Genomic DNA, 24,002 nt, shown 5'->3' with positions numbered 1-24,002 from the left:
GGTTCAGAAGCAAATCAAATTATTTATGGTCAAAGTATTAAGGGGGGTACTCACAGAGAGATCCATGCTTAAAATCTAAGCAATCTGACTAGATTTCTTAGATTTTAAGCACAGATCACTCGTGTGTACCCCCTCAGCGATAGCAATACGCGGCCCCGCACATCGCTATCGCCGATGCATGCAGGCTCAATCTAGCACGTTGCTCATTTCACCCGTTGGGTGAAATGAGCGGCCCCCCGTCCTCCGCCGCATCGCTCACCACATATCGCGCTGTGCTGAATGGCGGGAGAGATGTGTGCTGAGCGGTTCGCTCAGCACACATCTCTCCCGTGTATATGGGCCTATAGGCAAAATCAGTGTTGGTGGCTGCAAATCATAAAACATGTGGACACATATGCTGGCCATACACCTAAAGATTATTGTTAGATCTGGCTGGTTGGAATGAAAACCTGGTAATGGATGAGCACAAATGGCAATTGACCATTTGCTCCTATATGCCGTAAAACTGACAAATACGGTCGTTCAGACAAATTGGTTAAATCAAATAGATTTTGCCAATTTGTCTGACTGACCATTTTTGTCTGTTTTCCAGTGTTTGGGAGCAAACGGTCAATTGTCATTTGCTCCCATACATTACCAGTTTTTCCTTCCATCCAGCCAGATCTGACAATAAATCTTTAGGAGAAGCACAACACTGTACACAACCATATAACTGAACCTAAGTATGGCTACACACCAGGACGATTTGGCCTCCATTCCCCCCCATTTTGACTCATCGTACGATTGATTTTATGGAAAAAGTGCAGAATCGTACCTGTTTTGACAATGATTCAGATCCCCCTGTCACTCTTATGTCAGATTGGAGATTTTACCTACTGCAGTAAAGATTTGTCAATCCGACCTTCCATTGGGTGCCGATCGTGTGCAGATCGTGTGTGTGTGTGTTTGCATCTCCAATCATCGTGCGACCCGCACTTTCAGTGGCATTTCCTGGACACTCCCACCCGCCATCTTCTACAGCATCGTGCAGGCTTCAAGCGCAGCAGTGACCTTCTTTTTGGATCCCATCTCAATACAACTGCATCCTGGTATGTGTATTCCTGCTCTCCTATGCCCTTGCTGCCCACTGATGACAATGGGGTCGATTCTATTCGGCAACTAATGAATAGCGCCGGGAATTAGCTCCCGACGCTATTCAATTCAGCAACTAATTACCTGCAATTGTCGGGAATTCTTCTCTCATCCCCGGGGGATGAGAGAAAAAACCCGACAAAAGTGCTGCCTCGCGGCCGGCGCGAGGCTGATTCTGTCGGGAATCTGCCTCGCGCCGTAGAGTTAAGTCGGAGAATGCCCGTTCTCCCGACAATTCAGCCTGTTTTGTCGGCGAGAACGGGCCATCGCCGACGTAACTAGTTGCTGAATTGAATAGCGTCGGGAGCTAATTCCCGGCGCTATTCATTAGTTGCCGAATAGAATCGACCCCAATGATATAGTGATATATGGTCACACTGGCCACCAATATTATGTGACCATTGTTTGATATTCTTATGTGGACCCAGGCCCCTAACTGCATTTTATATGGCCGCACTGGTCACCAATGTAATGTGACCACTGTTTGCTATTTTTATGGGGACCCAGGCCCCTGACTGCGTTATATATGGCCGCACTGGCCACCAATGTTATGTGACCACTGTTTGCTATTTTTATGGGGACCCAGGACCCTTACTGCGTTATATATGGCCGCACTGGCCACCAATGTTATGTGACAGACATTTCTGTGGGTTTCCTTTAATAACAAATGAACAACTACAATGTGGATAAAAAACATTAAACGTGAAGTATGTAATAAGATTTTATTAAAACCTTAAAATTTTAGAATATGCCAACACACTATAACTACATGAACAGAACTAACTAAACTAAAATTAATTGACCAAACTATATAACTCAACATTAAAATATTTTTTTGGGAAATTTACAAATATTAATGATTGTTTTCCTTTCTCCCAATAGAAATGTCTCTGGCACTGGCAAAGGAGCACAAGTTGGTCGAAGGATTTATCAATAAATATTGTGAGTTCGAGTGTCTTTGGCGCACAAAATCCAAAGATTACAGTAATAGGAATTTTCAATGTGGGCGCACGAAAAAGATTGGATTGGATTGGATTGGCTACTGGTTTAATAATACATTTATTAATAAGGACATGTATATGTTATATAGACAATACCAATTGACAGCAATTAGCAATAAACAATCACAAAAAATATTAAAAACAACATTTCAATGTCAGCATTGGCTGGTTAGGTCTGAGCGGGTTAATGATCTGCATACAATGCTAGTCAGTTAGTAGCAATGATTTAGACGAATGCACAGTCTGTTAGTCAAGCACAGTCTTTGATGAGAAAATATATAAGGTTATACTTCATCCTCCGCTGGAGTTTGGAATGTAATGATTTCCTTTAAGCTGCCAGATACTCTCAATTTTGAGATATAAATAAAATCACAGCCCTATATTTTAGGGTCACTGGTTTATTGCTTGGTTACTAGTACTAGCAGCATGTTAGATGCGGCAGCGCTGGGTGGGCTATGCAGTCAGTCTATTCCAAGCATTCAGTTCATGTAGCAAATGCTTACCCCACCGCACAGCGGCTGTTCAATGTATCCAGCTGAGCTGTAACACGCAAGCAGCATGGAGGGAAAGGCAGGGAGTGCTTGCGTTGGTCGCGTGCTGCGACTTCCGGTTTTTCAGAGCTTCCGGCTTACCGTGCATTCCACTTGATGTTTTTGATCAACTGACGCGTTTCTCCGCCTATGTGGGTGGCAGTTTCCTCAGAGGTTGATTACATCAATAAAGTGAAAAGGGCCAAAGCCCTTGAAGATTTGGCAGAACATAGCCAGGCATTTCATCCGGATGCCAACCCGGATTGGGTGTGTAAAAAAAATTCTAAATTTAAATTCTAAAGGAACACAAGAAGATTGAGTCTTCAAAGAGATCGGGTGCCGGAGCCGACCAAGTGTATGAGACCACCCTTTGGTATTACAGTCTCCTTATGTTCACCCTGAGTCAGGAGTCACATAGGACTGGAGTAATCCTAATGGTGGAGAGCGAGGTAGAGGACATGCTGCCAACTGTGTATGTAAGTTAGCAGCCAGTGTCGGTAAGTAGAGACACAGTATTTTGAAATGTCTGTATGCAATGTTTAAGTTTGTTGTTACAGGAGAACAGGTATAATCCACTCTACTGTATCTAATGGATTCCTCCTGCCAATCGACAGCACCCACTCCGTTAAAATACTGTAGGCCATGTACTAGTCCCTGACCTGTTTGGCCTGTGCAGTCCCCTTATACTGTTGTGCAGGTGGTTCCATGGAGGATATCTGCATACCTCCACTGTTAGATCTGGATCTTTTTGTGGTTCTGTGCCTGTAGCCCTTTGCTGTGTGGCTCTGCGGTGGAGTAAATTGAGCAGGACACAGCACGCCGTGACTGCCAAGTCTATTTTGTCCACCCTCAGGTTGATGGCAGTGTTGAATATGCGAAAGCAGTTAGCCAGGATTCCAAGAGCACTTTCCACAATACAGCGTGCCCTGGATAGCCTGTAGTTGAAGATCCTTTTGTCGTGGTTTAGGCCCTTTTGCGCATATGGCTTCATGATGTGCTCATACAGGGCGAATGCCTCGTCCGCCACAAACACAAAATTTAGCACATGTTTTGTTTTCTTGTCAGACGGCAAGTGAAGGGTGTTGGAGGTGAGTCTCTGGTAGAATTTGGTATTGTTTAAAGTGCCACCATACGAAGCACACCTATTCCTGCTGACATCCAGGAAGATGAACTCGTAGTTCGCATTACCCACTGCCATCAGAACGATACTGAAGTAGCCCTTATAAGTGTAGTAGTAGGAACCACTGTTGACAGGCTGGGATATGCGGACATGTTTGCCGTCAATGGCTCCTCCACAATTCGGAAAATTCCAACGCTGGGCAAACTCCTCTGCGATGGCTTTCCACTCTTCCATGCTGGTAGGGAACTTAAATAAAAAAGAAAATAAATTTGATTAGTAAACATTTATTTTTTTGTCCCATAGTATCACAGTGCCAAGCCAGACCAACCTCCGACCCCGGACCTCACGCTATTAGCGGAGACTCCAGGCCCATCGAATAAACCTGCCACTACACCCACCCCGCCACATCCCCCCTCTAAAAAACTGCGCCGCAAGGGCAAGAAAACAGCCACAACAGAGAAGGAATTTATGAGCTGGGCAGAGCAGTGTCACGATCCGGGTATCTGGACGCCATTACTTACCCTTCAGATGCCTCCTAAGGCTGGCTCAGCGTTCCAGGACCGGATCCCATCTGTTATACTGATGTCCACATTCCTGCCTCCTCTCCTGTCACTCTGAGACGCGGTCACCGCAGCGCGTTACATCCGGAATGGCGTCTCCCGCGGCCTCCGCCGCTGTTCCTGAGTTGCTACATGCAGAATGTCAGAGTGGTGATTGCGTCAGCCGCGGCCTCCGCTGTGCCCGCGTGGTTGAATGTGCACTTGTCAGTCTGGCGTCTCCTGTGGCCGGCGCCGCCATTACTATTTTAATTCCCACATGGATTACAAACCAAACTTCCCTCCAAGTGTCTGCATGGGCGCAGCCATCTTGGATTTTGTCATCTGTTCATTTCCACCAATCTGCTGTTTGCAATGTTAATCTGCATAATTGCCTAGCCAATCCCTTCCTTGCTGCAGGTATAAGTAATCTGTGCCTGAGCAAGGAAGGCGTCAGTGCTTTGGTTGTCAAACCTAGTTCCAGTTTGTCTCTCTCCTGTGGTTGTTTTCCAGGTTCCAGTTCCTATCTCCAAACCTCCACTAAAGAGACCCGCACCAGCATTCCACCTGCGGTGTAGCCTGACTCTCCTATCCATTTGGATTCATCTGCTTCCAGCTACAGATCCACCTGCTTACAGCAATCAGCTTCCAGCAGAGATCAGCTCTTCTTAAAGTGCCGGTACCCTTTTCTACAGATTACCATTTATCACCGGTATTATTATTTCACCGCTCTCAAGCTCCATATATCATTTCATATTTCATCGCTCTCAAGCTACATTTATTATTTAACTGGTTTCAGCCAGTATCCACTCCGTGCCAACATCAGACTGGTTCCAGCCAGTATCCACAGCAGCCATTTTATCCACAGCAGCCCAGCTTTTCCTGGAACACCAGCTGGTACGATCCTGGGCTATTTCCATTGCTACAGTCGGGCCTGGTAAGGACTTTCCAACTAGAAGATTATAAGAACTATCTCACACTACCAGGGCCCTGTGGCCTTGCCACCCTGTAGTACCCAGGAACTGTATTTATCCTCTGCTGATTTTATGTTTTCTTTTACTGCTACTGTGTTACGGAGTATGTCATAATAAACATCATTGACTTTTACTTTGGTTGTCGTGGTCACGCCTTTGGGCAATTCTTCTACATGTAACTTACATGTCTAGGGGTCTGATACAACCTCCCAGGTTCCTTTACACCTCAGCCCCTACAACTGAGGCTGCCTCCCGTCAGCTCAGGCCCTCAGTTGTGACAGTAAGCACTGACCATATGAATCCAGCCGGAGACCAGGATCAAGCGGCCAGGCCAATGCAAGAACTGGCAGCCCGACTTGAACATCAGGAGGCTGCACAGGGCCACATCGTCCGCTGTCTCCAGGATCTCTCTACTCGGCTGGATGGGATTCAGACAACCCTCCGACTATCAGACGCATCCAGTGCGTCAACCACAGTGACTCCAGCTATAACCCCACCCACCTTACCCATTTCTGCTCCCCGTCTTCATCTTCCAACGCCAGCAAAATTTGACGGATCTCCAAGATTCTGCAGGGGATTTCTCAACCAGTGTGAAATTCATTTTGAGCTACAACCTGGCAATTTTCCCAGTGACCGTACTAAAATTGCCTACATTATCTCTCTTCTCAGTGGCTCAGCCCTTGATTGGGCATCACCGTTATGGGAGAGGTCCGACACCCTGCTATCCTCCTACACTGCATTTGTGTCAACATTCAGGCGTATCTTCGACGAGCCAGGCCGGGTAACTTCAGCTTCATCTGAGATTCTCCGTTTACGCCAGGGATCACGTACTGTAGGACAATATCTTATACAGTTCCAGATCCTGGCATCCGAACTGGCATGGAACGACGAGGCCCTGTATGCTGCATTCTGGCATGGCTTATCTGAGCATATTAAAGATGAGTTAGCTACCAGAGACTTACCTTCCAAGTTAGATGAGCTAATCTCACTCTGCACGAAAGTTGATTTACGTTTCAGAGAAAGAGCAACTGAGCGTGGAAGATCATCTGCTCCAAAATCTTCTGCTCCTCCTCCTCGCCAACTGTCACCATCTAAAGATGAGCCCATGCAACTTGGCCGTTCTCGTCTAACTCCTGCTGAGCGCCGAAGACGTCTCTCTGAGTCTCTTTGTCTTTATAGTGCAGCTCCGTCTCACACCATCAATGCCTGTCCCGACCGTCCGGGAAAACTCCAAGTCCTAGCTCGCCAAGGAGAGGGCCGGCTAGGAGTAATGATCTCCTCTCCATCTCCTCATGATTGTAATCTCCCAGTCTCGCTTCAAGTTGCTCAACGTTATCGGAACGTCATTGCCCTCCTTGATTCCGGAGCAGCTGGGAACTTTATTTCCGAAGCCTATGTTAAACGGTGGTCCCTACCCACCGAGAGACTTCCTTCGTCTATCTCCTTAACTGCCGTGGATGGCAGCAAGATTTTTGATGCAGTTATTTCCCTAAGGACTCTACCAGTTCGTCTGAGAGTGGGAGTTCTTCATTCCGAATTTATTTCTTTTTTAGTGATTCCAAGAGCCACACATCCTGTGGTCCTGGGCCTTCCATGGCTCCGTCTTCACAATCCATCTATTGATTGGACGACTACGCAGATTCTGGCATGGGGTCCCTCCTGTGCTGAGACATGTTTGTTTAAAGTGTTGCCTGTCTGTTCTTCCTCCCCCAGGTCGTCTGATGTTCCACCTCCTCCATATCAAGATTTCACGGATGTGTTCAGTAAGGCTTCTGCTGATATCCTTCCTCCTCATAGAGAATGGGACTGCCCGATTGATCTCGTTCCAGGGAAGGTTCCACCTCGAGGCCGAACTTACCCGTTGTCTCTGCCTGAGACGCATTCTATGGAGGAATACATTAAAGAGAACCTAGCAAAAGGGTTCATTCGACCTTCCTCTTCTCCAGCCGGCGCAGGCTTCTTTTTCGTAAAGAAAAAAGATGGTGGTCTGCGGCCGTGCATCGACTACAGAGGTCTGAACGACATTACCATCAAGAACCGCTATCCACTACCCCTGATTACTGAGCTCTTTGATAGAGTTAGCGGAGCTACCATCTTCACAAAGCTGGACTTGAGAGGTGCATACAATCTCATCCGGATCCGTGAGGGTGACGAGTGGAAGACCGCCTTTAACACCCGTGACGGACATTATGAGTACCTCGTCATGCCCTTCGGATTGAGCAATGCTCCTGCTGTCTTCCAGCATTTTGTCAATGAGATCTTCAGAGACATTTTATACCGTCATGTCGTGGTCTATCTAGATGATATCCTCATTTTTGCCAACAATTTAGAGGAACATCGTTTTTGGGTAAAAGAGGTTCTGTCCCGTCTCCGTGTCAATCATCTCTATTGCAAATTAGAGAAATGCGTCTTTGAAGTCAAGTCCATTCCGTTTCTAGGTTACATTGTGTCCGGTTCCGGACTAGAGATGGATCCTGAGAAACTACAAGCAATCCAGAATTGGCCGATACCCTTAACCCTCAAAGGGGTCCAGAGGTTCTTAGGGTTCGCCAATTATTACAGAAAGTTTATACGAGACTTTTCCACCATTGTGGCGCCTATTACTGCTTTAACTAAGAAGGGTGCTAACCCGTCCAAGTGGTCTGAAGAAGCTACGCAAGCTTTTCATCTCTTAAAACAACGGTTCATCTCTGCACCAGTTCTGAAACAGCCCGACATCGACTCTCCTTTCATCTTAGAGGTGGATGCCTCCTCCGTTGGAGTAGGAGCGGTGTTATATCAGAGGGCTAAAGATGGCCATTTACATCCTTGCAGTTTCTTCTCCCGGAAGTTCTCCCCAGCGGAGCGCAACTATGCCATTGGCGACCAGGAGTTGCTAGCCATCAAGCTTGCTCTAGAGGAGTGGAGATATCTGTTGGAGGGAGCTTCTCATTCAATCACCATACTTACAGACCACAAGAACCTTTTATATCTGAAAGGCGCACAATGTCTCAACCCTCGTCAGGCCATATGGGCACTTTTCTTTTCCAGGTTCGACTTTAAACTCCAGTTCTGTCCGGGCTCTCAGAATCGCAAGGCCGATGCCCTTTCCCGCTCATGGGAGCAAGAAAATGAGTCAGAGTCTTCAGACAAGCATCCTATTATCAATCCGTTGGCATTCTCCACGGTAGGGATGGACTCTACGCCCCCACTCGGGAAAAGTTTTGTGAAGCCGGTACTAAGGAAGAAGCTCATGCATTGGGCCCATGCTTCCCGTTTTGCCGGACATACAGGTATCCAAAAAACCCTGGAGTTTATCTCTAGGTCCTATTGGTGGCCAACTCTGAAAAAGGACGTCACTGAGTTTATTGCATCTTGCCCAAAATGTGCCCAACATAAAGTATCCCGCCAGTCGCCTGCGGGGCAACTGGTTCCACTATCCGTTCCCCGTCGACCATGGACCCATCTGTCGATGGATTTCATTTCAGACTTACCCATGTGCAACAAGTTCAATACCATCTGGGTGGTAGTTGACCGGTTCACCAAGATGGCACACTTCATTCCTCTCACCGGTCTTCCGTCAGCTTCCAATTTGGCTCAAGTGTTCATACAAGAGATCTTCCGACTCCACGGTCTGCCTGAGGAAATTATCTCAGATCGAGGAGTTCAATTCACAGCCAAATTCTGGCGAAGTCTATGTCAAGTCCTCCAAGTCAAACTAAAGTTTTCCACGGCTTACCATCCTCAGACCAATGGTCAAACTGAGAGGGTGAATCAGGACTTGGAGGCCTTCCTCCGCATCTATGTGTCGTCCTCTCAAGATGACTGGGTTCAATTACTACCCTGAGCCGAGTTCTGTCATAACAATCAGTATCATTCCTCATCTTCTTCAACACCATTCTTCACCAACTTTGGATTCCACCCTAAAGTCCCTGAATTCCAACCGCTCCCAGCAACTTTTGTTCCAGCAGTGGATATCACCTTGCATCAGTTTGCAAACAACTGGAAGAGTGTACGAGCAGCTCTGCTCAAGGCATCGTTCAGGTATAAGAAGTTTGCGGACAAGAAGCGTAGAGCGGTTCCTGCTCTCAAGGTGGGTGATCGGGTATGGTTATCCACGAAGAATTTGAGGTTAAGAGTTCCCAGTATGAAGTTTGCACCTCGCTATATTGGTCCTTTCAAAATTGAGCAAGTCATCAATCCTGTTGCTTACAGACTTCAGTTACCTCCCTTCTTAAAAATACCCAGGACATTCCATGTTTCCCTGTTGAAACCGCTGATCCTGAATCGGTTTCATTCCTCACTTCCTCCAACTCCGAAAGTCCAAACTCAACGAGGCGTTGAGTATGAAGTGGCCAAGATCCTGGACTCACGTCACCGTTACGGTCAACTACAGTATCTTATTGACTGGAAGGGTTACGGCCCTGAGGAACGCTCATGGACTAATGCTTCTGATGTCCATGCTCCTGCCTTGGTCCGGAGATTCCATTCCAAGTTTCCTCAAAAGCCAAAGAAGTGTCCTGGGGCCACTCCTAAAGGGGGGGGGGTGCTGTCACGATCCGGGTATCTGGACGCCATTACTTACCCTTCAGATGCCTCCTAAGGCTGGCTCAGCGTTCCAGGACCGGATCCCATCTGTTATACTGATGTCCACATTCCTGCCTCCTCTCCTGTCACTCTGAGACGCGGTCACCGCAGCGCCTGTTACATCCGGAATGGCGTCTCCCGCGGCCTCCGCCGCTGTTCCTGAGTTGCTACATGCAGAATGTCAGAGTGGTGATTGCGTCAGCCGCGGCCTCCGCTGTGCCTGCGTGGTTGAATGTGCACTTGTCAGTCTGGCGTCTCCTGTCTCCTGTGGCCGGCGCCGCCATTACTGTTTTAATTCCCACATGGATTACAAACCAAACTTTCCTCCAAGTGTCTGCATGGGCGCAGCCATCTTGGATTTTGTCATCTGTTCATTTCCACCAATCTGCTGTTTGCAATGTTAATCTGCATAATTGCCTAGCCAATCCCTTCCTTGCTGCAGGTATAAGTAATCTGTGCCTGAGCAAGGAAGGCGTCAGTGCTTTGGTTGTCAAACCTAGTTCCAGTTTGTCTCTCTCCTGTGGTTGTTTTCCAGGTTCCAGTTCCTATCTCCAAACCTCCACTAAAGAGACCCGCACCAGCATTCCACCTGCGGTGTAGCCTGACTCTCCTATCCATTTGGATTCATCTGCTTCCAGCTACAGATCCACCTGCTTACAGCAATCAGCTTCCAGCAGAGATCAGCTCTTCTTAAAGTGCCGGTACCCTTTTCTACAGATTACCATTTATCACCGGTATTATTATTTCACCGCTCTTAAGCTCCATATATCATTTCATATTTCATCTCTCTCAAGCTACATTTATTATTTAACTGGTTTCAGCCAGTATCCACTCCGTGCCAACATCAGACTGGTTCCAGCCAGTATCCACAGCAGCCATTTTATCCACAGCAGCCCAGCTTTTCCTGGAACACCAGCTGGTACGATCCTGGGCTATTTCCATTGCTACAGTCGGGCCTGGTAAGGACTTTCCAACTAGAAGATTATAAGAACTATCTCACACTACCAGGGCCCTGTGGCCTTGCCACCCTGTAGTACCCAGGAACTGTATTTATCCTCTGCTGATTTTATGTTTTCTTTTACTGCTACTGTGTTACGGAGTATGTCATAATAAACATCATTGACTTTTACTTTGGTTGTCGTGGTCACGCCTTTGGGCAATTCTTCTACATGTAACTTACATGTCTAGGGGTCTGATACAACCTCCCAGGTTCCTTTACACCTCAGCCCCTACAACTGAGGCTGCCTCCCGTCAGCTCAGGCCCTCAGTTGTGACAAGCAGGTTCTAAGAAGGCCCCCCGACCGATATGATGCATTTGCAACCTATTTGGCAGATGGTTTACGCCTGCTGGCTCCAAACCAGCAAATGGCGTTTGAGCGACTAAGCACCAAGCTCTTGTTTCAAGGGCGTTTAGGGTGCCTTAAAATTGACCTTGGACCTTTACCTGAAACAGCAGAACCTACTCCCCCACCCTCATGTCTGAGTGCCTCCTAGACCCTTGCTGCAACGACCCCCTTTCCACCCCCCAACGCCCTTACCAGTCCCTTCCTCATGCCCAGATCCACCACCACTCATCCCAGCATCCTCCTCACAACCTGCTCATCCACCCAGCTACAGCCACCTGTATACGTCATTACTGGAGGAAGACCAAGAGTCTCCTCTTTTTGAATACCTATAATCAAGTATTCCCCAATTTTACCTTTCCCAATAGGTATGGAGCAGCATGACAGACGGTGTCTCTGGCGCAGATATCTCAAGTCCCATGCCCACGTGGTGCATAGCGTAGATCAATGGGGCCAGGCCCATTGCATTTGCACTTTGCACCACGTGCGCATGAGCCTTTTAATATCTGCGCCAGAAGCATAGTCTGTCATACCACTCCATACCTATTGCGAATGGTGAAATAGGATGATACATTTTTTACATAGTTTTATATTTTATTGCACTTTTCTACAGTTTTGCACAGTTGCTATTATGCCTACCTCATGTTCCGCAGTAATCATCCAGTTTAACCATTCGCTCAGGTATGGAGGGGTGTGAGATACGCTGTTTCTGGCGCAGATCTCTAAAGGCCCATGCCCATGTGGTGCATTGTGCAGATCAATAGGGCTTTGAATATCTGCGCCAGAAGCACCGTCGTTCATACTGGTCCATGCCTATTGCGAATGATAAAACTGGATGATACACAATGTTTACAAATTTGGATCTATTTTTGCACCATTTCTATCTTTTATAAAGAAAAAAATAAGATTTTAAACCTACCGGTAAATCTTTTTCTCCTAGTCCGTAGAAGATGCTGGGGACTCCGTAAGGACCATGGGGATAGACGGGCTCCGCAGGAGACATGGGCACTAAACAAGAAGTTTAGGTATGGGTGTGCACTGGCTCCTCCCTCTATGCCCCTCCTCCAGACCTCAGTTAGAGAAACTGTGCCCAGAGGAGACGGACAGTACGAGGAAAGGATTTTTGTTAATCCAAGGGCAAGATTCATACCAGCCCACACCATTCACACCGTATAACTCGGGTAATACGAACCAGTTAACAGTATGAAACAACACAGCCGCAGTCAGAGACTGAACAAACTGTAACATAACCCTTATATAAGCAGTAACTATATACAAGCCTTGCAGAAGTAGTCCGCACTGGGACGGGCGCCCAGCATCCTCTACGGACTAGGAGAAAAAGATTTACCGGTAGGTTTAAAATCTTATTTTCTCTTACGTCCTAGAGGATGCTGGGGACTCCGTAAGTACCATGGGGATTATACCAAAGCTCCCAAATGGGCGGGAGAGTGTGGATGACTCTGCAGCACCGATTGAGCAAACATGAGGTCCTCCTCAGCCAGGGTATCAAACTTGTAAAACTTTGCAAAGGTGTTTGAACCTGACCAGATAGCTGCTCGACACAATTGTAATGCCGAGACGCCTCGGGCAGCCGCCCAAGAAGAGCCCACCTTCCTAGTGGAATGGGCCTTAACCGATTTTGGTAACGCCAATCCAGCCGTAGAATGAGCCTGCTGAATAGTGTTACAGATCCAGCGAGCAATAGTCTGTTTAGAAGCAGGAGCGCCAAGCTTGTTGGCTGCATACAGGACAAACAGTGCCTCTGTTTTTCTTACACGAGCCATTCTGGCCACGTAAATTTTCAAAGCCCTGACTACATCAAGGGACTCGGAATCCTCCAAGTCTCGCGTAGCCACAGGCACCACAATAGGTTGGTTCATATGAAAAGATGAGACCACTTTGGGCAAGAATTGAGGACGAGTCCGCCATTCTGCTCTATCCACATGGAAAACCACATAGGGGCTTTTGTGAGACAAAGCCGCCAACTCCGACACTCGCCTAGCTGAAGCCAAGGCCAACAACATCACCACTTTCCAAGTGAGGTACTTTAATTCCACCGTTTTAAGTGGTTCAAACCAGTGTGACTTAAGGAAACTCAACACCACGTTAAGGTCCCAAGGCGCTACCGGAGGTACAAAAGGAGGTTGAATATGCAGAACTCCCTTCACAAAAGTCTGTACTTCTGGGAGAGAAGCTAATTCCTTCTGAAAGAAAATGGATAGGGCTGAAATCTGAACCTTAATGGAGCCTAATTTTAGGCCCAAATTCACTCCAGTTTGTAGGAAGTGAAGGAAACGGCCCAGATGGAATTCTTCCGTAGGAGCCTTCCTGACCTCACACCAAGAAACATACTTCCGCCATATACGGTGATAATGTTTAGCTGTCACGTCCTTCCTAGCCTTCATCAGAGTAGGGATGACCTCATCCGTAATACCCTTTTCCGCTAGGATCCGGCGTTCAACCACCATGCCGTCAAACGCAGCCGCAGTAAGTCTTGGAACAGACAGGGCCCCTGTTGCAACAGGTCCTGTCTTAGCGGAAGGGGCCACGAATCTTCTGTGAGCATTTCCTGCAGATCCGGATACCAGGCCCTTCGCGGCCAGTCTGGAACAATGAGAATTGTCTGTACTCCTCTTTTTCTTATGATTCTCAACACCTTGGGTATGAGAGGAAGAGGAGGAAACACATAGACCGACTGGAACACCCACGGTGTCACCAGGGCGTCCACTGCCACCGCCTGAGGGTCTCTTGACCTGGCGCAATACCTCTGTAGTTTTTTGTTGAGGCGCGACGCCATCATGTCTATTTGGGGCAGTTCCCACCGACTTGCAATCTGTGCGAAGACTTCCTGATGAAGTCCCCACTCTCCTGGATGTAGATCGTGTCTGCTGAGGAAGTCTGCTTCCCAGTTGTCCACTCCCGGAATGAACACCGCTGACTCTGCTTCTTGTGCCGCCTTGGCGGTTTACATGAGCCACTGCGGTGATGTTGTCTGACTGAATCAGAACCGGTAGATTGCGAAGCAAAGTCTCCGCTTGACGAAGGGCGCTGTATATGGCCCTCAGCTCCAGGACGTTGATGTGAAGACAAGTCTCCTGGTTTGACCAAAGACCTTGGAAGTTGCTCGCGTCCGTGGTTACCAGAATCCAATCCTGAATGCCGAACCTGCGACCCTCTAGAAGGTGAGCACTCTGCAGCCACCAGAGGAGATATACCCTGGCCCTGGGGGACAAGGTGATCAACTGATGAATCTTCAGATGTGACCCGGACCACTTGTCCAGTAGGTCCCATTGGAAAGTCCTCGCATGGAACCCGACGAAGGGAATGGCCTCGTAAGACGCCACCATCTTTCCCAGGACTCGAGTGCAGTGATGCACTGACACCTGTTTTGGCTTCAATAGGTCCCTGACCAGAGTCATGAGTTCCTGGGCCTTGTCTAACGGAAGATAAACCCATTTCTGGCCCGTATTCAGAATCATGCCTAAGAAGGTCAGACAAGTCGTAGGAACCAACTGTGACTTCGGGATATTGAGAATCCAGCCGTGTTGCTGCAACACCTTCATTGAAAGTGACACGCTGTTCAACAACTGCTCTTGTGATCTCGCTTTTATGAGGAGATCGTCCAAGTACGGGATAATTGTGACACCCTGCTTGCGCAAGAGCACCATCATCTCCGCCATCACCTTGGTGAAAATCCTCGATGCCGTGGAAAGCCCAAACGGCAACGTCTGAAATTGGTAATGACACTCCTGTACCGCAAATCTCAGGTACGACTGATGAGGTGGATAAATGGGAACATGAAGGTATGCATCCTTTATGTCCAGAGATACCATAAAATCCCCCCCTTCTAGGCTGGCGATGATCCCTCTGAGCGATTCCATCTTGAACTTGAACCTTTTCAAGTATAGGTTCAAGGATTTTAAATTTAGAATGGGTCTGACCGAACCGTCCCGTTTCGGGACTACAAACAGGGTTGAGTAATACTCCCTTGTTGAAGCGGGGGAACTTTGACCACCACCTGTTGAAGACACAATTTGTGAATCGCATTCAAAACTATCTCCCTTTCTGGGGGAGAAGCAGGCAGGGCCGATTTGAAAAACCGGCGAGGAGGCAACTCTTCGAATTCCAGCTTGTACCCCTGGGAAACAGTTTCTATTGCCCAGGGATCCACCTGTGAGTGAACCCAGATGTGGCTGAAAAGTCGAAGATGTGCCCCCACTGGGGCGGACTCCCTCAGCGGAGCCCCAGCGTCATGCGGTGGATTCAGTAGAGGCCGGGGAGGACTTCTGCTCCTGGGAACTAGCTGTGGTAGGCAGCTTTTTCCCTCTGCCCTTACCTCTGGCAAGAAAGGACGATCCTCGTACTCTCTTGCTCCTATTTGACCGAAAGGACTGCATCTGATAATGTGGCGCTTTCTTAGGCTGTGAGGGAATATAAGGCAAAAAATTTGATTTACCTGCCGTAGCTGTGGAAACCAGGTCTGAGAGACCTTCCCCAAACAATTCCTCACCCCTGTAAGGTAAAGCCTCCATATGCCTCTTTGAGTCGGCATCACCTGTCCAATGCCGGGTCCATAGGACTCGTCTAGCAGAAATCGCCATATCGTTGACTCTAGAACCCAGTAGGCCAATATCTCTTTGAGCATCTCTCATATATAAGACAGCATCTTTAATATGACCGAGGGTCAATAATATGGTATCCTTATCTAGGGTATCAATTTCCCCAGATAAGGTATCTGTCCACGCTACTACAGCGCTACAAACCCAAGCCGACGCTATCGCCGGTCTGAGTAAGGTACCAGAATGTGTGTAAATAGACTTCAAGGTAGCCTCCTGCTTGCGATCAGCAGGATCCCTGAGGGTAGATGTATCCTGGGATGGCAGCGCTACCTTTTTGGACAAGCGTGTCAACGCTTTGTCCACCCTTGGGGCTGATTCCCACCGTATCCTGTCCTTATTCGGGAAAGGATGCGCCATAAGAATCCTTTTGGGAATCTGCAGTTTTTTGTCTGGAGATTCCCAAGCCTTTTCAAATAACTCGTTCAGCTCATAAGACGGGGGAAAGGTTACCTCAGGTTTCTTTTCCTTATACATGTGAACCCTCATGTCAGGGACAGGGGGTTCCTCTGTGATATGCAAAACATCTTTTATTGCAATAATCATATATTGAATACTTTTAGCCAATTTTGGCTGTAACTTTGCATCATCGTAGTCGACACTGGAGTCAGAATCCGTGTCGGTATCCGTGTCTACTATTTGGGATAGTGGGCGCTTTTGAGACCCCGAAGGTCCTTGCGACATCCCCTGGACTCAGCTTTGTCTAACCTTTTGTGCAATAAATTCACATTAGCACTTAAAACATTCCACATATCCAACCAGTCAGGTGTCGGTGTTGCCGACGGAGACACCACAGTCATTTGCTCCACCTCCTCCCTAGGAGAGCCTTCTATCTCACACATGCCGACACACGCGTACCGACACACCACACACTCAGGGAATCCTCTTAACTGAAGACAGTTCCCCCTTAAGGCCCTTTGGACAGAGAGAGAGTATGCCAGCACACACCCAGCGCTAATGGCCCAGGGAAAAAACACAATATGTTTACCCAGATAGCGCTGTTATCATCTATTACTGCGCCAATTATGTGCCCTCCCCCCCTTCTTAAAAACCCTCTTTCACCGTGGTAAGCAGGGGAGAGTCCGGGGAGCTTCCTCTCAGCGGTGTGCTGTGGAGAAAAATGGCGCTGGTGAGTGCTGAGGAACAAGCCCCGCCCCCTCAGCGGCGGGCTTCGGTCCCGCTGAAAATGTAAAAAAAACTGGTGGGGGTCTCATATATACAGTGCCCAGCCTGTATATCACTATTTTAGCCAGAATTGGAGGTCCTTATTGCTGCCCAGGGCGCCCCCCCCCGCGCCCTGCAACCTCACAGTGACTGCCCTGTGTGTGCTGTGTGGGAGCAATGGCGCACAGTGTTACCACTGTGCGTTACCTCTATGAAGATCTGAAGTCTTCTGCCGCCTCTGAAGTCTTCTTTCTTCACATACTCACCCGGCTTCTATCTTCCGGCTCTGCGAGGAGGACGGCGGCGCGGCTCTGGGATGAACGGCGAGGGTGAGACCTGCGTTCCGTTCCCTCTGGAGCTAATGGTTTCCAGTAGCCTAAGAAACAGAGCCTAACATTAAAGTAGGTCTGTTTCTCTCCCCTCAGTCCCTCGATGCAGGGAGTCTGTTGCCAGCAGGCTCCCTGAAAATAAAAAACCCAACAAAATACTTTCTTTTCAGGAAACTCAGGAGAGCTCCCTGTAATGCACCCAGTCTCCTCTGGGCACAGTAATCAACTGAGGTCTGTAGGAGGGGCATAGAGGGAGGAGCCAGTGCACACCCATACCTAAAGTTCTTTTTTAGTGCCCATGTCTCCTGCGGAGCCCGTCTATCCCCATGGTCCTTACGGAGTCCCCAGCATCCTCTAGGACGTAAGAGAAAAAAACATTCCAAGTGTGTTAAACATCAATCAAACAAAAAATAATTAACAGTTTAAAGTATTAATAAAACAGTTTTTGTATGTACAACAAGTGTGTGGTGTATTTTTCCTTACCTTGCAATACTGGTACTGCAGCACCTTCACGATGAGCAGCACGGGATGATGAGGCCCAAAGCTTGCGGGGAGATGAAGGAATCAAACTTTAGGTCAGCCAGAGACCGTCCTGTCGCCAGAGACCTCAGGGTCACCACCAGCCGGGCCTCAACAGGGATAGCCATCCGATACTTAGTATCTTGCTTCTCTATGTAGGAGGTCACCAGAGGCAGCAATTCCTGGAAGGTAGCATCATCCATTCGCAGGACATTGTGGTAGTCGTCAGGATTGTTCTCCCTAATCTCCATGAGCAGTGGCATGTGACAATGAGTCTGATGACTCAGTGGCCACTGCTTCATCCAGCACGATCTAGCTCTCCTACGCTGGGCCCTCTCACGCCTCAGCACAGCATAGTACAGCAGATAATCTTGCTGGTAATGATCCATCACTACAGAATGCATAATGGACACAGGAAAAGCACGCTTTGTAATTGCAGGCAATACAAAGCAGAGCAAAATAGCTAAGCTATGTACAGCGTTCAGCAGGTATACACCAAGCCTCACTAGTCACAAAGCACAAATGCACCGATCTAAAATGGCTGCTGCCATTTATAACCCCTCAGCTAGTCCTGCCAATAAATTATATTTCAAAGTCCAATCTGCAAGACGGTTGCATGGTGTACTGTGCAACACACGATGCACCAGATCCGACCGTCTAACGACCATCGGAATCGGATCGCGATCATTTGACACAAATGCACCATTTTTAACAAATCGTGAGCCTGGGACTGCCCAGGAGCTCCCGTGAAGTTCAATGGAAATAGTTTCACGATCATCGCATGATCATGGTCGTTCTGGTGTGTAGCCACCCTAAATATAACAGGTGGGCACAATTTACTCAATTTTATATTGTTTTCCCAAATTTATCAATAAAAGACTTTTATCCTAGGGGTGTAGTGAAAATAACGCTGATTCAAGAAAGTTTGGGAACCACTGCACTAGACATACTTGTGGCCAGTTTACTACACTGCTCTGTGACAAAGGGAATAGCAGAATCAGACCAGCAGACATCAGTTTCCATCACACAAACAGGAAAACATCTGTCATTTCCTATCCTTAGATGATCAGTAAAGGCCATGAATTATGAGTTAGAAGAACATACTATGGCAGCAGAATTTACACTGAACCAAATGAACTTTTGTCTATGTATATGCATTAGAATGTGGTTAAATCTAAAAACAATCGTAATAAATAAGCCCCAGAGTTTTAGAAATGGTTGACAACCTACAAAAAGGCTAACATAAAGGGGATGTAATCTTTTTCCTGGTCTTTAGAGAAGCTTGGAAAAAAAACTTGACATGATGCTCCCTGGGGGAATACTCTAACGTGAGGAGTGAAATTATGATGTATACTTCAACTATCTGCACTTTACTTATGTTATTGCTTGGTTAACGCTAACCCTGGCACTAGATCATATTCCTAATAGTTGCCATTGGATAGTATACCTAAGCTTTATTCTTGGTCAGAGAAGAGAATGTGGGGTAAACAGGTGGAGAAGTTAAGGAATGGAATACACAGGACCAGAGGATGATAGACAACACAGAGGTGTATAGGACTCAGGAGGCAGACAAGTGGACCTTCAAGCAGAAGAGGAGAGAGAGGGTTCTGGGGATAATAATGTTATTACACAAAAAAAAAGTACAGTGTGGGGAGGGGGGATTGCGGGAGTAACATCCCAACTTCACTTCCTTTATGGCTGACGTGCCTGGGCGTTGTGGAAGAGAGAGCTAGGACCTTAATAGGAAAGGGCAGCTGGAAAGGCAGTGTCAGTCAAAGATAGCCAGGTTTCTGTGATGACAAAGAGTTAGGGGGAGTTAGAAATGAAGAAGTCATGGGTGGGGGTACACTTGTTGCAAGCTAATCTGGCATTCCAGAGGATGCATGATAAGGGATTGGAAATTAGATATATGTGTGTGAGATTAGAGGTGACAGGAGGGTTGGGAAAGGTTGGGTTTGAGGAAATAAAATTGAGAGTGGGAAGATGGACTGAGGGTAGATGAAAGGGATACAGGACCAAATTCAGAGTTGTACGCTAAGGCAATTGCGATTTTCTAGGCTACGTAACCGCTAATGTTAACAAGTGAAGCTGCTGTCCAGAAATTAAAAGAAACGCCCACCGGAGCCATCGCAAACCTATTCGCAACTGTGTACATATTTGCAGCATATGCGCAACAACAGGGAACATCAACTGTTTGAGTAGGTGTATGGCTACACAGAGTGGTCATGGCAGTAGCGACGCAGGTGCCATGTTTCTCTGAGTACATGATCGCAGCTGATGTCAGAAACACACCCCAAAAATGGCCATGACACTCCTGTGTTTTTTCAGACACCTCCCCATTACCATACATAAATGATCACTTCCTGTCAATCACTGCAAAGAAATTCTCACTGGGAGCGGATTCACAAAGGCACCGTTACACGTGGGAAGTGCGATTGCAGCGCATGTGCACTCTGCCAATAATCTCTCATTTCGCTTATTCAACATTCATAATGTGGACAAGTAGGAGATTAGCGCAGTATGCCAACGCCAGTATACTGTTTATATTAAAATGCAACTTAGTTAACACATTGTCAACAGTATAACTGTAAATGTGCTGATAATGCAGCATGTTTGTAGTTACACTGCTGACACTGTAAAAATGCTTTAAGCTGCATTTTCACTTAGTTGGTATACTGGTGTCGGCATGCGGTATCCGTCGACCCTACTTAGGTTGACAGTCCCTAGGTCAACCACTATTGGTCAACACTGACATGGTCAACGTGGACAAATGGTCGAAACATGAAGATGGTCTACATAGGACAGGTCGACACATGAAAAGGTCGACATGGCTTTTTAAAAAATAAAAAAAAGAATTTTAACTTTTTCATACTTTACCATCCACATGGACTACGATTGGGAATAGTAACCTGTGCCGAGTGCAGCGGTAGCGGAGAGAGGCTCCTTGTCCGCAGCATGGTGTGCGAAGCGAGCCATGCAAATTCTGAGAAAAAGATGCGGCGCATGCGCAGCGCCTGTCCTGCGCATGCACCCACATTTTCAAGTAGAGGCCGTCGCCGGGTGGTGGGGGGTGGCCAACACTCCTTTTCCAGGGAGGAGATGGAGCATTGAGGGTGCACTGCAGCGCGAATGGGGGGTGGAGGCGGACAAATGGGGGCGTGTCGGGGGTGTGATCACGACATGGCGGCGGGACTCCTGCAGGCGCAGCTAAAGAGCCATCCCTAATTTCTGCTAACAAGCAGAAATTGCGATGCATCCGCAATTTCTGCTTGTTGAACAGGGGGAGGCAGCGATCAGCATGCTGGGTGACCTTGCCCAGAGATGGGCGGCTCCCAGCATGCGCTCCAAAGGATTGCAAATTCTGCTAATTAGCAGAATTTGCAATCCTTACTGAATTAGGCCCATAAACAATAATGATCTTATCTATTATAATCAGATCATTCTCAGATACTACAGTACATAACTGGAAGCCACAAAGCTCAGATCAATTTTGCAATACTGACAATGATATTATGACTAACATAATTACAGTATAAAGGCAGAAATTATGAAGCGATATAAGTAGATTTTACGTACTGTATGTATAAATCTCTTTTTACAGTAGCCTACAGTATAACATTATCAGCCTCTTTGCATCACTAAGGGTTAATTATTGCAAACGGTTAACAATTATGTTTAAGCGACATATATGCATAGTTGATATATAACTTCAGAAGTGTCACTCTATTAGAAAGATCCAATAAACAGCTTATACGCCTAACATGTATGCAGCCATAGAGGAATATTAATTTTTTTTTATAGATGACAATTGAAAATCTACTCATACTATAGTCGCTGCTTTACATAATAAAAACATTTTGATATAAGGGAATGAGGAAACATCTTTTAGAAAGTGTTGGAACATATCTGAAAATAGAGCATACTTGCCTACGCCACCAAACTGTCCATGTAACTACAGTATTTCAGGAATTCCTCCCAAGAGATTATGGGCCTAATTCAGATCTGATCATAGGTGTGCTAAATTTAGCACATCTACGATCAGTTTCTCTGACATGCGTGGGGGGACGCCCAGCACAGGGCTAGTCCGCCCCGCATGTCTGGCCCTACTCCGTCCCCACACACACACAGCTACAAGAGCATGCTTTTGTACCTGACGAGTAGCTCCCTGCCAGCGCAGCAGCTGCGCGCTGGCAGGCTGCTACTCACCACGTCCTGGGTCGCAGCAGCAGCATGTGACATCACGCAGGTGCCGCAGCTCGCCCCCCCAACGGTCCAGACACGCTGTTGGCGCGCCCCCTCCCACCCCGCGATCGCCTCTGCCTATCAATCAGGCAGAGGCGATCGCAGCTCTGGGAGGTGGTTAGCATCTAACTAGACTCCCGGGGTGCGCACATGCAGTGCGGTTGCTGCACATGCGCACTCCACAAAGTAATTTAGACTATGATCGCTGCCGCTTTGTATTTTAGCATAGCAGGGCTGCTATCGCTTGTGCAGCCCTGCTATGCTTAAAAAGTTTCCTGCAAAACAAGACCAACCCTGCAGCTACTTACCCTGTGCGACGGATCCAGCGATGAAGGTCCCGGTCCTGATGTCAGACATCCGCCCTCCGTTCGCCTGGACACGCCTGCGTTCTTCTTACCACTCCCCGAAAACAACCTCCAACGGTATCTGCCCCGGAACGCCTCTCCACTGTCAATCTTCTTTCGTCCAGCGCTGCGTCTTTTTTTTTGCTGGGCGCTCCGTTGCCTGATGACGTCCGTCGCCGGGCAACGACACGCATGCACAGTTCCGACCCATTCGCACCGCAGCGAAGAACCGCTGCGTGCGAACGGGTCGGAATGACCCCCTAAAGCTCTTGTGAAATGTCAAGTCACAGAACAGTATATAAGCAGCACTGCACACCAAAGAAGTCAGCATGTTCCCTTCATGTTCTCGTTGTGGCGCTCAACAGAGGCCACTGGAGAGCCATGATCTAATAAGATTTCAAGAGTGGTCTGCAACAGCAGGAGAATTTTGACCAACTGCGAGCTGTCTTTCGGGAGGAAGTAACCACTGTGTTTGAGTAGTTTGCAGTATTTTGTTGCAAGACAGTCCCTGGAAGATGAGGAGCACTGCGGCCGACCTGTGCCTGCCATCATTAAAAACAGTATGTCCACCATGCGTGCCATAGTTGAGGTGGATGCCAGGGTGACCGTGGCCCAGTTAGAGAAAGAGATATGCATCTCACCGGTATCCATCCGCTTGATACTCCATAAAAAGCTTGCCCTGGGCAAAGTTTCTGCACAATGGGTGTTCCATCCGCTGCCTCGAGAGCAGAAGAAGGCTTGGGTGACTTACTGGCCAGGTTTAATAGCAGCTGCTCAAACTCTGTCTGGGAGATCATCAGCGGGCCTCGAATTCTGGATCTATAGTTTCGATCCTGAGACCAAACAACAGTGGACCCCAGATGGAGGTATACTGTAAAGGTGCTTTCCTGAATTGTGACTTAGGGCCTTATTCAGACCCACACACAATGCCTATGTCCACTGAGTTCAGCAATTTTTTTACTATTATGCGTACACGAAAATCCTTAAAAATGCGAACGGCACATGCATTACACAGAGTGCACAAAGACGCTGTTGAGATTGAGTTGCATGGTAACAGAACTGACTTGGAAAAGTCCTGAATGTTCCTGGCCAGTGACTGGGAGGTGGCTACACATACGCATAGAGATGGTCCATCTTATAGGCGTGTTATGGGAGTGGCATGCATGTGTCGCTGAAGTATTTGCATAAACAGGTCCTGATTCAGATTCCTACACAAACCCAATGGTTTACCTACTGTACAAACCTGATGTCTGGGGGTCTGTGCATGTGCAGAATGGATCCTGTGATATCAATCGCCTACACTTGTCAATCATGCTGTGCCATTCAGGTCCATTTTACAAAACAAAGGCATTTTGTAGGCATGCCGGGCCCAGGGTCTGCATCGTCGGATGCAGACTTCCTAGACCCTGGTGGCAGGATTTAATGATCAGTCTGAGTAGAGGTGAATACACACGGTAAGATCCTTGCTATGCCCGATTTTGACTATGCTATTTCCCTTGGACTCCAACAGAGCCCATATAGCACAGACAGTACAGATTTTGACTATCTATACTTTCGATTTTTAGTTTATGTACGATTTTGACTAAG

At 47.6% G+C, this 24,002-nt stretch overlaps 2 protein-coding genes across 4 annotated transcripts in view; both read right to left on the bottom strand.

The window, feature by feature from the left end:
* Positions 1-24,002, bottom strand: part of LOC135045595 (complement decay-accelerating factor-like) — a 449,130-nt gene that overhangs the window by 379,903 nt on the left and 45,225 nt on the right. The window lies entirely within an intron of this gene.
* On the bottom strand, positions 1,974-18,909 carry LOC135009520 (uncharacterized). The gene is made up of 4 exons (XM_063952283.1): positions 18,780-18,909; positions 17,965-18,220; positions 17,794-17,854; positions 1,974-4,028 (listed from the first exon to the last, which is right to left on the bottom strand). Exons 1-4 carry the CDS (start codon positions 18,907-18,909, stop codon positions 3,288-3,290), a joined length of 1,188 nt encoding a protein of 395 aa, XP_063808353.1. The 3' UTR covers positions 1,974-3,287.

The sequence above is a fragment of the Pseudophryne corroboree genome, chromosome 2, assembly GCF_028390025.1.
Source record: "Pseudophryne corroboree isolate aPseCor3 chromosome 2, aPseCor3.hap2, whole genome shotgun sequence".
In the NCBI taxonomy this organism is placed as follows: Eukaryota; Metazoa; Chordata; class Amphibia; order Anura; family Myobatrachidae; genus Pseudophryne; species Pseudophryne corroboree.
Note: the sequence above shows the minus strand (reverse complement) of the source record. Positions and strands in the feature narration are given on the sequence as shown.

Coding starts and splice junctions, on each gene's coding strand:
- LOC135009520 (XM_063952283.1), bottom strand. CDS start 18,909: ATGGCCTTTACTGATCATCTAAGGATAGGAAATGACAGATGTTTTCCT. Junction 18,221..18,779: donor GTGTAGTAAACTGGCCACAA/GTATGTCTAGTG, acceptor TGCATTCTGTAG/TGATGGATCATTACCAGCAA. Junction 17,855..17,964: donor ATAGAGAAGCAAGATACTAA/GTATCGGATGGC, acceptor TCTCCCCGCAAG/CTTTGGGCCTCATCATCCCG.